The following is a 17,659-nucleotide window of genomic DNA, read 5'->3' as shown; positions in this document are numbered from 1 at the left end:
TTCTAAGCACAAATGCTCTGGTGTTGATATTAAAAGGATGCTGATGTTCCTCATTGACAATATCTTCGGAGTCTTTGGTGATCAGGTTTTCCATAAGTCTGTTGGAATTCCCATGGGCACGGATTGTGTTCCTTTATTGGCTGACATTTTTCTATTCTTACAAGGCAGAATTTATTCAAAAGCTTCTAATTGAGATGAAAAAATCTCTTGCGGTGACCTTCAATTCCACATTGTTAGGTTTATAGATGACTTTTTATTTACTAACAATACTAACTTTCCGATTCAATATATCCCAGTTAAGGTATTCCATGTATAATGAAAGGATAATGAACAATTTTGAAGGATTTAGATCAACATAAATGTTTATTTTAAAATAATGATGAAAGTGAAGCAGATGAAATTCAAATGACTGGTAAATGATTAGAAGCTGACCTTTTTGCACTTAAGACTTTTTGGAAGAGTTGCCTGCCCTTTGTAAAAATAAGAAAAATCTAATTTTCTAAAAATGTGTGTGGTCAATGATTAATTTTATTTCATATTTTCATTAAGAGAAAGTGTGTGTAACTTTCTACCAAGAGATTTTTGTGAAAATATAATTTCTTTTTAAAATATTGTAATAAAACATGTTTTCCCCATATATTTCAATGTTAAATTCTAGGTGAAATAAATCAAGCAGTAAACAAAATTTTGAAAATTCCTATGGGTGGATTATTTCTATTCAAAATGATACCATGATTACAAAAAATTCCACCATCCATTTATTAGATATGAAATATGGTCATTATACATTGAATACCTTAACTCGAAATTAAGGATACCATGGAGTTTTCTACATCTGCTTCATACATGACAATTGTAATTTTATTTAGAATTTAGATCATCAAAACGTTGATTTTAAGTTTTTTAAAAAACCCTTTGTGTCCTTTAAATTGTCGTCACTTGACCTTGATCCTAGATTGTAGGTCCCAACATCCTCTCATCATTTCTCAAGACCCCATGTCTCTATCAGTCCCAGTTTTAAAGTTATATAAGTTTTATAATCAAGGTCAAAGGTCAAAATCACTGGAGTGACTTGACCTTGATCCTAGTTTGTAAATACCAACATCCTCTCGTCATTTTTGAAGATCCAATGTCTCTGTCAGTCCCAGTTCTAAAGTAACATAAGTTTTATTATTAAGGTCAATGACATAATTTAATCGTGATACTAGTTTGTAGATCCTATCATCCTTTCATCATTTCTGAAGATCCCATATCTTTATCAGACTTTGTTCTGAAGTAAAAACTAATTCTCTATGAAAAAGTCAGAAGTCAAGGTCACTGGAGTCATTTGACATTGATACATGTACTAGTTTATATGTCCTATTATTTATGAAGATCCCATGTCGCTATTCGTCCCCGTTTTACAATTACAGCAGTATGCATGTTCATGGTAAGAGGTAACTGGTCTCCCTTGACCTGGACAGTAGTTTATAGGTCATTCTCTTCTCATTTTCGAAGACCTTAGGACTCTATCATATTTCTCAAGTTATATCTGCTGTATTTTGGAGTTAATTTCCTCCCATTGAGTTCTAAAGAGCGATCCCATTTGACCACGAAAAATATACCTAACCCCTTCAATCTGAAAACAAAAACATTTCTGCACAACTAGATATATTGGCCTATTATGTCCTTGAATAGGACTAATACGTTCATCAAATGGTTACGAGAACATCTGCGAAGGAGTAGAAAGAAGACTTGAGCAAAAACAAAACGTTTCCAAACAAGTACAGACAGTTTTAGGGATATTGATTTTTTTTTGTAAACACAAGAGGCCCATAGGCCACATCGCTCACCTGAGTCTCCTTGGCCCTGACGTTGTTCAGCTGTTGTGTTTATAAAAGGTATTTCATCAATCTGTATTTCAATGAACAATTTTGACCCCATATTGTCTCCTAGCCCAGCCCCAAACGATCACGCTGTTACAAAAATGAATTCACATAATACAGAAAACAACACCAATATGACTAACATTACCTTAGTGTTCTGGTTAAAATCATAGTATTAAATGAAATATAAGAAATCTATATACGAAATATTAAAGCTTCATTTTGAATTGTTCATAAGATATTGATTAGATCAGGGTTTTTTAAAATAGGTCAACGTCACAAAATCAAATACGATTGTATATGTTTTGTAATAAAAACAATTCATATACAAAATATTTCCAAAACTATTTAACAGGTTACGTTTTCTTACAAATATGTTAGACAATAACGTACAAGAACATAGTATGAAATGAAAGATCTTGCCATAAGAAATCTACATTCAACATATGAAAGATCTATCTTAAATAGTTAAGAAAATATTGAGTAGGTCATATGTTTAAGAAGTAGTCCAACTTAAAAGTTACAAGGTCAAACTTCACAGAATAACAAGGTCTTGTCATAAAGAATCTATATACAAAATGTGGAAACCCTACCTTGAATGGTTTAGGAAATATTGAATAGGTCAAGTTTTTTTCTTAATTAAGTGAAACTCTAAGGTCAAAAGATCCAACACCATGGTGTCACAAAGTCTTGCCAAAAAGATTCCATACATAAAATAATAAAACCCTACCTAAAATAGTCCCAGATATATCTAAAAGGTTACATTTTCTTAAAGGTATGTCAAAAATATAGAGTCACAAAGTCAAAAGACAAGATCAAGGTCTCAAGATCACAAACCATTGTATTACATGAAAAATCTTATAGTAAAGAATGTGTATACAAAATATGAAAGCTCTAGCTTAAAGGTTAAGAGATAGTTTTATAGATTTTCCCTAGATATCAGAATAATCATGAAACTTTGATCCCCTCGAAATCATGATTTCTACAAACTTACATCTACTCTATATCAGATTCTGGAAGTTTTCACGTAAACTTCAACTTTTCTGACCCAGTGGTTCTTAAGATGAAGATTTTAAAAGATTTCCCCTATATATATCACCATATAAAACTTTCATCCCCGATTTAGACCCCAACCTACCCCCAGGAACCATGATTTTAACAAACTTGGTTCTACTCTATATCAGAAAGCTGTCATCTGAATTCAACTTTTCTGGTTCAGTGGTTCTTCAGAAATTTTTAAAGATTTTCTCTACATATTCCAATGTGAAACTTTGATTCCCTATTGTAGTTCTACCCTAACCCAGAGGCCATGCTTTGAAAAACTTGAATTTCCACTTCCTCAGGAGAGTTTCGTGTATATTTCAACTTTCCTGACCCAGCGGTTCTTGTGAAGATTTTTAATTGACAGACCCCACCCTATTTTTGCCTTTTCGTGATTAACTTGAATCCCCTTCAGCTAAGGATGATTTGTACCAAGTTCGATTGAAATTGGCCCAGTGGTTCTGGAGAAGAAGATTTTCCTATATATCACCATGTAAAACTTTTACCCCTTTACATGGCCAAGTGGTTTTTGAGAAGATGAAAATGTTAAATGTTTACGGACAGATTGCAGACAAAAAAGTAAACAGAAAAGCTATCTTGAGCTTTCAGCTCTGGTAAGCTAAAACCATACAAATGCAATGTAAATATTAATGTTACTTTTGTTTTAATTTATTGTTTGATAATATGCATTGTTGTGTAACGCGTTATGAAAAGTCTGCATGCTGTAGCGTAATATCAGAACAATATATACATGTAAATATGCTTAAATGAAACTGTGCACGTCTAGAGTTTACGACGTATTTCATCTTGGAAATAAATCAGTATATAGCATTTTGAACCTTTCATGTTCGACATTACATATCTGACGTCCAACAGCGAACAAATGTTGCATCTTCTATTATCAATGTTCAAAAAATCGTATCATACCAATACCATTTTATTTAAAAACAAATATCTGTATTCCTGCAAAACAGAATCACTGAGCATTTTAATTTGTTGACATTTTGATAAGAATAAAAACTGACCACCCAGTCCGTCTATCTTGACGTAATCATTGCAGCTCTCAATACTTGACTCTAGATATTGCGACCGGAACTGAAACACTAAAAGGGACTCGCTCTCTGTGACAGCACGTTCCACTATCCAGGAACAGTCTAAAAAACTGAAGATTATACAAATATGTTAATGGCATCAAAAAGAGAATAATTACTAGCCTGTATCTATATCTTTAGAATTGATTTCAATGCATACTTCGGATATTTTGCTGGGAATTCCGGAGAAGTGATAAAATTCGGACTTCTAGTTGCCATCAGTTTCGTACCATTTGAGTTGCATACCTTAGCTACAAAAAGAATTTTATTCATATAGGTAACCAACTTGACTCTGTCGTCACGAGTAGAACATGATAAAATAATCCACGAAAGTTAAATTTACCCTTGTATCATATGTACATCTAAATATCGTTTCTCACGCAGGTATGAATTTATCAATTTCCCCCATTTTCATTTTCTACCTCTATTGGTTTCCACCGCCATGAAATAAAATTGAAAACCACCATTATCCAACGAAGACGATGTGGATAAAACCAATCGAACATCTGACGATTTAGTCTGTACGATATCGCTACAATACCCTGCTTTGTCGGGACATTTGAGGCAATCGGCTGTTTCTGCTAACATTGTGGAACCTTTTAAAATGTCAACTTACATTCACTACACATTGCAATATTTTTTCCCCAATTATAGGCCCCTAGAGGCATATAACTTGACAATCATATAATATACAATGTAACATAAATCCATTCGATAACAATGAACATGAGCATGGTCTGCGTATGATCTATTTCTAAATCGAGAAAGGCTACTGACTAATAAGCTAAAGTTACCAAAATGTCAACAGTCTCATGAAAAGTAAGCATTTCGCAAATTCTATGATCATTATAATTATCTACAAATATAACCAATCATTTGGTTTACTGAAGTCTGTCGTGTTTTATACCAATTGTTAGGCCGTTCTTTGCACACCTATTTTAGCTACAGATTATTCCATATAGATATGGGGCTCTCAGTGGTATACTAACGCGTAAGACGTTGCAGTTCATACCCTCATATGCATTTTCAAAAATGGATTTTTTTCTTAATTAACTGAAAATGTGTATATAACACACACTGTTAAATCTCATAACTCCTATAAAGAATACAAAATTAAGAATTGGGCAAACATGGACCCCTGGATATGGAAGAGGTGGGATCAGGTATCTAAGAGGAAAAAGCCTCCCCTGTTGACCGGTAACACCCACCATATGCCCTATATCTCGATCGGGTGAACGGAGTAATCCGTAGTCAAACTCAGCGTGTAAAGAACGACCTTAATTGGTATGAAACACGTAAGACAGCATTTTATCCAATGACAGGTTGTATTGGTAAATTAGATCGTTATAACGACCATAGAATTTGCGAAATGCTGAATTTAAACGAGACTATTGAAACCCCTGTACCATCAACTTGTTTGTCACTAACCTTCCTAAGTGTGACACATTCATATTCATGTCATCCACTGCATGTACATGTAACGACTTTAAACATTTAACTACAAAAAGAACTATCGTAACTAGTTCAAACAAGCTTTGAAAATACTTCTCACTGTTATTCAGTTTCGAAATGTTATGAAACGGCAAGAATTATTCACCTCGATTCTCTTCATCTTACTTTTCCAAAATTCACTGTATTATAGAATACATAAACATTTTATCAGTGAATGTACAATGAAACTTGTGAAATTTAAGCTAAGAATGTTATGTAATTGCTGAACATGATCATCGCCAGTACAATAAACCATCGCTTATTTTTCCGTTCAAATGAAACACATCGCCAGTAAAGAAGTGGGTACAAGTCACAAATATAAGTGCAATGTTGATTAACAGAAGAGCAGAAAACAAAGACAAGGGGAAAAACCTAATATTTTTGAGGGATTTCTTTTAACAATAATTGCACGTGTAAAAAGAAAGAAAGAAACAAGAGGCCCACAGGCCTTATCGGTCACCCGAGTTAAATGTATCAGTACTTCCAAGGGCTATCAAATCTAGAAAAAAATTCATGTGTATATAATGAATATCTAAACTAAATTATAATTTTCAGCAACAGTATAAAACAAGATGTGTTCATAATATATCAATGCTTTCAAAAGTGCATACAATGATGAAAGGCCTTACCATGTTTACATAATTATAATATATGTATTAACAGTAAACGATGATTAATTTGGACCCATCCTAGAGTCAAAAACCCTTGGGATGCGAAATTCATTTTTGTACATACCTTTCTGCTATTCCTAAATATGTATTTAGATTTTATTCGGTAACAGCAAAAATAAAGAAGTCCAAATCATTATGATAATTTTGACACCACCTAAAAACCAAATCTTTATCCCCTAGGATCATGAAATTTGCAATTTTGGTAAAGGACTACCTACAAGTGTACTTCTTAATATCCATTTAGTTTTGATTTAGTATCAATAGCATTAAAGCAAATATCATTTATATGTTTAGCACATATACACTATATATACCAAGTTTGGCCCCGCCCTGGGGTCCGAACCCTTACCCCGGGGATCATGAAATTTACAATTTTGGTAGCGGACTTCCTGCTCTACAACACAATGCATTTAGTTTTCTTACACATGTGCGGTTGTAGAGAAGACTTTTTAAAACTGGTCAATTTTTGACAGTTTTTGTCCCGCCCCCTTAAGGCCCCAGTTGTCATATACAACACATGTGTCTGGGAAACATGTTTATTGAATCATACTCATCAGGGTGCTTATCACAATAATCATCATCTATTATATTAAACCCTTGACTGACATAGATTACGTAATAGGTAATTTGCACTATGATAATGATAGATAACTTGTACTTTAAATATGTCACATCTTCCTTTCTTTCAAGAACATAAATTTTCAATTACCAACTGATAATGAAAACAACAAATGTTTGACTTGTCATTTGAAATAATAAATTCAAACTATAGATATTCAACACTTTAACAGTTAATAGTATTGATCACCAAGGAATCCTCCAGAATGAACTGGAATGCTCTTTCTGAGCAACTAAAATAAATTCACATTCACAATATCACAAATGCACATAATCCTATCTGTCACGAAACCTTAATGGCATTTTCACTTCACGCCCAGATTTTGTTTTCACCGAATTTGGTATCTGGAACCTGATTCAATGGGTCTTGATTCCATGGTGCTTGGAATCAAGCACTTTTTCTCGACTGTAGGTCTTTCCCTTTGTTTTCTCTAGATGAGGACTGCCTGGTTTGAGTGTTTGTGTTCCTTTTCCTTTATCAGGATTCTTGGGCTGTACGGTACATTCACCGCGGTACGGTTTACGGTCAAAATCTTCCTCTATGGTCACATCTTCATAATCTGATTTCGTAGATTTTAAGTCATGTCTGTTCCTGCGGTAATTTTTACCATTGCTCGTTTCAACAACATACGAACGAGGGGTCTCATGCTTTTCCACAACAGATCCATGCATCCATTTTTCGTTGTGCTTGATCATCACGTTTTCTCCTTGAACTAATGGTTTCAAATCAGATGCTGGGACATGCCGATCAAATTCCCTTTTCTGCTTAGCCTGACGAGTCATGAAGCTCTCTCTCTAACGAATTCTGCATTATGTGGTTTCAACAGAGTTGATGATACAGGTTATTTCGTTTGGAGTCTCCTAGCTAAGAATAGCTGAACTGGTGATCATCCAAGTTCTTCCAAGGGAGTATTCCGATAATCCAAAATAGCAAGGTAAGGATCCTTTGCTTTTTTTAAGCAAGTGTTTTATTGTTTGGACAATACGCTCCACTTGTGAATAGTGAGGGCTTGATGTGACATGACGGAATTCGTATTCCTCTGCGAATTTCCGGAATTCAGCACTGGCTAATTGAGGTCCATTATCCGACGTGGCTTCATCTGGAATACCATATCTTGCAAATTGGTTCCTAAGGTGTTGAATCACACAGTTGGATGTAGGATGATCTAGTTTTGCTATCTTTGGCCATTTCTAATAAGAGTCCACTGATATGAGATACTGGTTTCCACAGAATTCAAACAAGTCCATGGCTATTTTTGACCAAGGTCGGTCTGAGAATTTATGAGGAATAAGGCTTGGATTTTCTCTTTGCTGACAAGCACAAATGCTGCATTTGGAAAGGCTGTCTTCAATGTGGCTTCCCATGGAAGGTCGAAACACAACTCCACGTGCTATAGCTTTGCATTTTACAATGCCTAGATGAGATTCATGAGTTTTCTTCAACATCTCTTTGCGAAAGGCTTGCAGTATCACTAGATACCAAACCATCTATACAAGCAAGTTCATCTCTGTAATTTCAGTAGGTACGTATTTCTGTAGGAAGTTGATCACGTCTCTCTGGCCACCCTTCTAGAATAGCTTTCCTGAGCAACATCATTTCGAGATCTGCTGATGCTGCTTTCTGTAATTCAGCATATTTTTCTGGTGTTAATGTTAAGTACGACAAAGCATTGACAGAATTCATTAACTAACTTCTCAGTTGTCTCATTCAAATAATTTCTGGAGAGGTGATCAGCAACTACAAGTGCACTCCCTGGTTTGTATGTAACGTCCAAATCGTAACACTGTAATGTAAGGACTATCTTCTGCAGATGAGCTGGAATTTCATGTAATGGTTTACGGAAAATTGATTGTAGAGGTGTGTGGCCAGTTTCTACTTGAATTCTTCTTCCATAAACATATTGATGGAATTTTGACAACCGTACACAATAGCCAATGTCTCTTTTTCTAACTGTGAGTATTTCGGTTGTGTTGTGGTCATAGCTCGTGGTCCATAAGCAACAGGTTTGCCACTTTGAATAATTGTAGCTCGTAGTCCAGTTGAACTGCTGTCTACAGTAAGTAGAACTGGTTTCTCCGGACCAAAGTATGTTAACACTGGAGTGTTTGTCACCATCTCCTTGAGCTTTTGGAAACTTTGCTGTTTGTCTCCATCCCAATACCATGATACTTCATTTGAGAGTAACTGTCGCAATGGTGCGGATTCCTGAGATAGACTGGGTAGGAATTTGGCGAGATATTGAATGAATCCCATGAATTTTCTCAGCTCCTTCCTGTTACTTGGTGTAATCATTTCTGTCACCGCTCGAATTTTCTCTGGATCTGCCTTCAGTCCTTCACTACTTAAAACGTGACCAACATAAGTTATTTCCTGTTTGCAGAATTCACATTCAGTCTTTGATCATGTTCCTTGAGAGTTCTACCCCATATAAGGATATCATCCACAATAACTTCAGCACCTTCCATATCCTCCACCATTCGTGACATCACACTTTGGTATATCTCTGACGCACAGTTCAGAACAAATCGCATTCTCAAGAATCTAAACCTTCCCAGAGGCGAGTTATAAGTGCATAGCTTAGAACTTTCTTCATCCAATTAGATTTGCCAGAATCCAGAAATTGCATCCAACTTGGAGAAATATTTGGCATTCGGCATACGAGAAACTATTTCATCAATAGTGAGCATAGAATAATGAGGTCGCTTTATAGCTGAATTGAGATCTTTAGGATCAAGGCAAAGTCTAACTGAACCATTAGGTTTAATAAAAGTCACTAAGCTATTAACCCACTTCGTTGGCTCAGACTGTCGAACAATGATTCCCTCCTGTTCCATTGTTCTGAGTTTATCCTTGACCTTCTGGCGAAGAGCTACAGATATGCGTCTTGGTGGATGTACGACTGGTTGTACGTTTTCCTTTAGGTGTATCTTATATTTACCAGGTAAACAGCCAATTCCGAGGAATAAATCTGAATAGTTCTTTTGTACGAACTGCTCTGTGAGGTTCTCATCAGTGCCAATAGTTGACTGCGACACACTACACATTTTCTGTACAAGTCCAATCTCCTGGCTTGAATATGATCCAAGTATGATTGGTGTTTTAACTTCTACCACTTCAAATGGAATGTTGAAAGTTTCCTTGTTAAATGTGCATGGTATCACAATGCTTCCTTTGGATTCCATGGTATATCCACTGAAAATCTTCAACAAGGCACTCGATTTCTGTATCGATTTTTCGAATTTCAGAGTTTGTAAAACACGGTGACTGACAACATTACATTTGGCTCCGGTGTCCACATGCATGATAACAATTTTGTTATTCACTTTGCACTTCACTGTCCAGTCAGATTCTGGGGTCACTGAGTTCACATAGTTTATTATACCCATAAATATACCACCAGTCACTTTCCTCACTTGTACTATCTTCATCTGTATACTTATCTTGCACTAAGTTGATTTTCTTCTGTTTCTGACGTTCCTTGGTTTTCTTGTGTGGGTCTAATTGTTGACATTTAGATTTGCACATACTGGCAAAGGGATTCTGGCTTGTGACACAAATTTCATGATTGTCCCATGGCAGGACACTTATCCTTACGTGAATGCTCATATCCACAGCGGAAACATTTCTTCTGTTTCTCCTTATATATGCGAGGTGTGTTGCTTCTTCTTCATCACCATATTCACACGAGGATCCTCCTCTGTAAAGTTCATGGTTTTGAGTTGTTTCTGTGACAGCTCATATGTACGTACTATATCTGTATACTTCTGTAGGGTCAATTCTGATTCTTCTTGTATTAGTTTCTCACGAACTTTCTTATACCCCCCTCTTGTCCTAAAAATGCTTCATACCAAATTTGAAAGGAATTGGAATAGTAGTTATCAAGAAGAAGTTAAAAATGTTAAATTGTTAACGCACGACAACAGACGACAACCAATGGCAATAAAGCCGGATAAAGTGATATCGTAGAAGATAAGATGCTATGTCGTTGCTCGTACCTGTCATATCTAGAATGTTACTTGCAAATATGACATTGTTTTTATATTCCCACTTAAATAAAATATTTCTTTCGATAGTATTTTGCATTTCCTACATTAATTTTACAGAAGCCGCTTTTAATACATTTTAATCATCTTCCTCACTGAATGTAGGTCCACTTTGTCCCACTTCCGCACTCAAATTTCCACTAAATGTACCTCCTTCATAGAAGAGCTCCTATATCGAAACTGGCTTAATGCGAGTTCCTTTTATGAACTTTTAGATAAATTATACTTTATTAGGATTAAATGAAAATATTGCACTTTAAATCAAAGTCCTCCCATGTCACCTTGTATAATAGTCACACAAGGAAAAGTCTAAACAGATCTTTTCAGGAGGAAAAATGTTCTAGAACTGAATCTGGGGTGTTTCTTCTTTCAGTGAAAAATTTAAATGTTTCCACTGTCTATAGTTTAGTTCAAAGTATTTTCTATGGGCGCAGGTATCACCTTTTAAACTACTGTAGCCAATCATTGTCTTTATCAGAATTTTGATAAGCCTCGCTTTGGGTTCAGAGAAAAATGTGGGGAGCATACAAAAACGCTTGGATGTCTGTATGATCCAGTCGTAATACACCATGTTTCACCTTGGTGTAGAGTTTATGGAAAATACACGAGACAACACCCCCCCCCCCCCACCCCCACCCCCCACCCCCGAGAATGTACATAGTGCATTACGTTCCGAGAAACATCAAGGTTCCGTTTTTACATAGATACACATAGCAACACCTCCATAAAATCTCCGGTTAAAATGTATTATTTCTCAGCAAACAGAGTACAATTTAGAATACCCCCACTTGCTCTATGTCTGCATCAGTACCAATGTGTGTGTAAGCTAATAATACAATATCTCAAAAAATCACTTCCTTCACAAACATTGGGGTCTTAATTTCAGTAAGGGTTTATTATCAAAAATGCTTGCTTCGAGACAAATCATTCTTCTATCTGAATGTTATCATATATCTAAAATTCTAAGACAAATTCAAAGTATAGCCAATCTTTTTGTAAAAAAATAATTAAAGAATAAGTTGAAGACGATTACTATCACTTAGACAAAGTGACAAAAAACACAGGAGGTGATAATAACAAGAGCACCATCACTCACATGAGTCCTTTTGGCCCTACTCTTGTTCACCTTGTGTAATTTTAACATATGTTTTTTTTCAATCTTTACTCTCTTTGAAAATGTAACCCCATATTGTGGCCCGAACCTAGCCACAGAGGGTCACAATATTACCATATGATACAAGGTCACACAGTTTGACATCAGAGTATGATAATGAAAGCTCTACCTAAAGCAGAAGATATTGCTTAGGTTAATTTTTTTTAAAAGTAGATCATGATCCAAGGTCAAAGTTACAAGGGCAAAAACTTTGGTACCAAAAGAAAGGGTTTGTTACAAGGAATGTAAGTTTCGACGCAAATCGGGTGATTCTTTTGGTGTCTTTTTTTTAGCCGGTGTATCAGATTCTCAAATTGGGCGAAGGTGTTTGCAAAAACTGCTAGGCATACATCTACTTTGACGTTAGTTTAAGAAATCTTTACTATGCCTTCCTTTCGTACAGTAATAGATTTAATCAGACAATGGATCCTTTTTCTAAACAATTGTGATAAACTCGCCTTGTCCGCTGCCGAAGCGGTGAAACATCAACACCCCGGTCGACACATAGTTGTTCCGTCATATTATATGGAAATAGAATGAACGCTTCGATAACCTGTGGATTCCCCGGCACAAGAAGGACACGTTGCACTACGTGTGTAGCATATGTGTATGGACGGAAAGTGTAGAGAATCGCCACCACCCCAAACAAATACGTGCGTGGATCCAGAAACATTTGTGGGGGTGGGTCTAAGATTTTTCCTGGTTCTAATGGGCTTGAATCAAACCCTTTGCAACATGTCAATATAATATGCCATTTCTTCATTTCATGAACAGGAAAAAATTCAAACCAGTATCTCAATCCACAGGCACTCGACGTTTTAGATATGTATAATTAAAAAATTGTCTTCTTGTTAACATAATATTCACAACAATATTATGTTTACAGGAAGACAATTTTTTATTATAGATATTTAAAACTTCGAGTGCCTGTGTCTCAATCAGCTCGAATGTAATTCTGTAACTTCTAGAGGTAATAGATTGTATGAAAACAATATATCCACCAATCTGCTTGTGAATGTTAATGACTAAAGTTTACTTTGAAGGTATCCGATCCATAAAGCCCTCAATATTTTTTCAAGAATTAATAGTTATGTAATACATAACTTGGAATCAAATGAAAGATAATCAACATACACAGTGATTCAACAGAAGAATTTTTAAAATTGACAAGACATATAAGAAACATCTGTAATCCCTATGAGAAAAACACATTTCTGACATAAAGTCAATTAGAATTTTATTTCCAAAGAAAGCTCAAGGTGAAAAGATTCTTATTACCATGGTCTTTCAAAATGTATGCAAAGAAGAGTAAAGGTTATCATACAAATTATGAAAATGTCTAAAAAAAAAAAAAAAAAAAAAATTCAAAATTATGGAAACATTTGCCCTTTCATAATTTCTACAAGGGGAGATAACTCTGACAAAAATATAATCGCTTACGGCCTTTGACCATGGAGGGATCTTTATCGTGCAATACTTGCTGTGACACGGGGTCTCAGGTTTTGCGGTCTCATCCGAAGGACCACCCCATCTAGTCGCCTCTTATGACAAGCGGGGGGGGGGGGGGGGGGGGGGGGGGGCTATTCTAACCCGGATATCCACGGAATTTGTAGGTATTGAAACAATCTAATTAAAATTAGATACTTTGATCCGCTCACGTATATCACTACAAAAGTGGATACGTATTCTAACCCGGATATCCACGGAATTTGTAGGTATTGAAACAATCTAATTAAAATTAGATACTTTGATCCGCTCACGTATATCACTACAAAAGTGTATCGATATACGCGAGTGGATCAAAGATCTAATTTTGATTAGATTGGTATGGAAATACATTGATCAGGTAAATGATAAAGCATTGTCAATTTGAACCATGTCTCGCTATTAAAAAAAACCCACGACATTCACACACTAGTATCCGGTGTAACTTTCAAAATCATAAACATACCATAATATAGTTTGAGAGTTGTCTCAGAGCCGCACGAAATTCTCGTCGGATACATCACGACATGATATCCTTCCCCTGAGGTTATTTCCCAGGAACAGTTTAAGTTTCTGTAAAATGAAAAAGGATACTGTTATACAACTGTTTATCCCTATAAAACATTCTGTATTCCATAATAATCTCATCCATAAAACATTTCTCACATGCCATAGCCTGTCCCAGTCGGATAATTCTCCGGATAAGCAATGGCAGTTCCCGAGTAAGGCTGGAGGATGATTTTCTGAGATGTCTTACACGGATATACCGTTGTAACTAGAATAAATGAAATACGGCAGACATTGAAAAAACCTAAATAAATGTATCCATCATGTGTCTCCGCTAGACCTGAAGACTTGGTGGATTATCATTAAGGTAGATCTACACTCGGCCTTAAATGAACTCAATCATAAAAACAATCGGCTTTACAAGGTAAATAAATAATCCAGTAATAGATAGACATTGAAAAATATAGATGTTGACATGCTATTTTCATTATTATTGCTTCTCAAAAGTAAGCACCCCATCAACATTAAGGAAAATGCACTCCTTCTTCTTTATTTTTCTTATTACAAATGGGCTGTAATAAGCAACATAGACTATATACCCTTTACTAATGATATGTAATCAGTTATTCTAATAAATTGGAATAAACATTTCCACAATGTATACTTCGTGAGCTCAACCCTGTTAAAAGAAATACTGTAGTAAATACCCTTTGAAGTCAATATTGGTTTTTTCCCTAATTTTTAGGAACTAAACCTTGAATTACTTGTTTTTAATTTACAGATTATTATCTCAGAATAAGGATTTGAGTAAGAAAATCATATATTGACGTATTATTTTAGAAGCTATCAGCTCTACAACAAGTACACCCCCCCCCCAAAAAAAAAATCTTGAAAAATTATACATTATCATATCTTTGTAAGACATGTGAAGTTTGAGCATATTTACAACCTTGGATAATAATTTGAACTATGCTAAACAATAACTATTATAAGATGCATGTGGTTTACAATTAAATTTTACATTTTATCTGTAAAAAATATTCTAGAGAAGGTTTGCACAATGTAAATGTAAAACGAAAGTAACAAACTGAATTTTGATGATTTTGCTTTTATGATTAATGCATACTGTAATGTGTGATATATCTTATATCCTGAGACAAAATTGTATATGAATCTGTACAGGTCATGAAATCATTTACATGTACATAAATTTGATGTATGTTACAAGTACACGTACAGCACTTACGCCAGTCTAAGTAGATGCAATCTCAAGGAAAAAATGACAAATTCATGACGTTCGGTGAAATAAAACAAATTATTGCAACTGAACATTGTAGCAGCGAACACAGCTGCGATATATGTGGTCTCTGGAGCAGCTAAATGTGTATTTTTCTTTTTTACACGAGCGTACCATGTATTTGTTGATGATAATTAGGAACTTATTCTAACCCGGATCCTCACCAAAAAAAAAATATTATCATGATGCTCGTGGAAATCTGAATTGGTCTGACCCCCCCCCCCCCTTTCCCATCTGTCTCCCCCACTTTCTGATGCCCCGCAATTCCATATGTTGAACATTTGGACCATAGTAAAACTTTTACATACATGAATAGTAAATGTACACTGAATGTCTCACGAGCATGTACAATGTAATTGCCACACCCTCATCCATCAAAATGTTGTTTGTTCTCCAACCGATTTTTTTTCTAAAGCTAAAATCATCTCTATCCCCCCCCCCCTCTAATGTTAAGGAGAAAGTCCGAAAACTGTCCATTCTGTGAGAGAAAGAACTGTTTGAGGCCTGAAGGGCCGAAAAGAGTTCTTTCTTCTCACAGAATGGACAGTTTGAGGATTTTATCCTACTTAAAACATTTTCTCTGTTGTTTACTCAATAGACTGTCCCGGGTGATGGTTATCATGTATCGCACTCATTTGATTTTCTGGAAACTGAGTGGCATTTCAAATCACAACCACAAAGGTGTATTGTTGAACTTGATAGACATTACCAGGTAAATTTATATTTAAATGGAAGCTCGCTTGATTTCTGACTACTTCCCATGCAAACTGTCATAGTGAACATGTCATCATCAGATGAAGAGTTTATTTCTAACACTATCAAAATACAGGGATACTGTGGATAGCGTAATTACAGCGATATATTGGACATTGGAAAAAGAAAATAGTGGACCAAAGCCACAATATGATGTAAAGCTGGATTTGTTCTGATATTATAGTAGAAGCTAGCTAAGGTGTTGGGAATGTAGATCGATTTTCAAAACCACTTAACCAAGTACAATTGGATGAATTAGTTTAGAATTGAGAGACACTCTCAAAGAAAACCGAACAAAAGTCAAAATGGGCCATTAATCTATTTAAACAGTGGCAAGAAGACAGGAAAAACAAAGCAACAGGAACACAGACTTTCATATCAAGGAAAATCATCACAAAAATGCCAGATGAGGAATTGAACAAAACCTTGAGTTATTTTGTTGCCGAAATTATCCGTGGAAATGTGGCAGATTCAGATTATGGAAAGTGTGTGAAAAGGATGACAAGTTATACTTCCTGTCCTGAAGATGATTCTGTTCGCAATGTATCTACTAGAAGTGAGATTAACATTTCTTCAGGAAACATGTCATTCTCGTTCAAATTTTGATACCAAAAAAAATGGATAAATTTTCAACCATTTATGGTATGGATCCACTGCCTAAACATTTTGTGTGAATAATATGACACGTTTTGTTTATAACAAATGTTTCACATGTGAATTTAATCCAAATTTGCTCTTTTTATTGAAGAAAAAATGGTTTCACTGTATTTTGCTTCCTGTTCATGAAGTGACCTGTACATTAAGCTACCTGTAGCAGTACATTAAGTTACCTGTAGTCGTACATTAACTTACCTGTAGTCGTACATGAAGTTACCTGTAGTCGTACATTAAGTTACCTGTAATCGTACATGAAGTTACCTGTACCTGTACATTAAGTTACCTGTAGTCGTACATTAAGTTACCTGTAGTCGTACATGAAGTTACCTGTACCTGTACATTAAGTTACCTGTAGTCGTACATTAAGTTACCTGTAGTCGTACATTAAGTTACCTGTGGCCGTACATTAAGTTAAGAATCGATAGTTTATTCACTTAATGTACAGTTACAGAGGACTTAATGTACTATTTTCAAACATCCAAATCTATTATGCCATATAATGTACAACAAACACAAAATATTGCATAACGAAAACGTTTTAATTAAAAAAAAAAACACCACAAAATATCAACCTATAATTTGACCGATAAGAAAATAAGAACACCCAGGAAGGAATTGAAATAAGATATTTATAACTCGTATCGCCATGTAAAATCAATCGCTACCGTTAAAATATCACATTTCGGAAAACGGAAGGGTGGTTCCGCATTTACATTTGATTGTGATATATAGGCCGAGTATAGGTCTATTTTCAAGTTTATTTTGCATAGCTGTATTGAAATATGAACTCTCTCTCTCTCTCTCTCTCTCTCTCTCCTCAGTACGTAAATCTCTCTCTTCAGTACGTAAATATATCTCTCCTCCAGTTGAGTACGTAAATAAACTCTCTCTCTCTCTCTCTCTCTCTCTCTCTCTCTCTCTCACGTAAATATCTCTCTCCTCTAGTTGAGTACGTAAATAAATTATCTCTCTCTCTCTTTTTCTCT

At 35.3% G+C, this 17,659-nt stretch overlaps 1 protein-coding gene across 5 annotated transcripts in view; it reads right to left on the bottom strand.

Annotated features, from left to right (window-relative positions):
- Positions 1-17,659, bottom strand: part of LOC125648391 (adhesion G protein-coupled receptor L3-like) — a 67,434-nt gene that overhangs the window by 47,471 nt on the left and 2,304 nt on the right. For all 5 annotated transcript variants that reach the window (XR_007360288.2, XR_007360287.2, XR_007360290.2 and 2 more), the window contains exons 3-7: positions 14,126-14,234; positions 13,926-14,032; positions 4,420-4,593; positions 4,158-4,248; positions 3,932-4,068 (exon numbers count right to left, since the gene is read on the bottom strand). Coding sequence is in view for 1 of the 5 variants with exons in the window: in XM_048875438.2 (XP_048731395.2) it covers positions 3,932-4,068; positions 4,158-4,248; positions 4,420-4,593; positions 13,926-14,032; positions 14,126-14,234 (618 nt within the window). In the remaining 4 variants the exon portion in view is untranslated. The remainder of the gene's footprint in view (positions 1-3,931; positions 4,069-4,157; positions 4,249-4,419; positions 4,594-13,925; positions 14,033-14,125; positions 14,235-17,659) is intronic.

Source organism: Ostrea edulis, chromosome 6 (assembly GCF_947568905.1).
Source record: "Ostrea edulis chromosome 6, xbOstEdul1.1, whole genome shotgun sequence".
Taxonomy (NCBI): Eukaryota; Metazoa; Mollusca; class Bivalvia; order Ostreida; family Ostreidae; genus Ostrea; species Ostrea edulis.
This window is presented reverse-complemented; position numbering and strand designations above follow the sequence as displayed.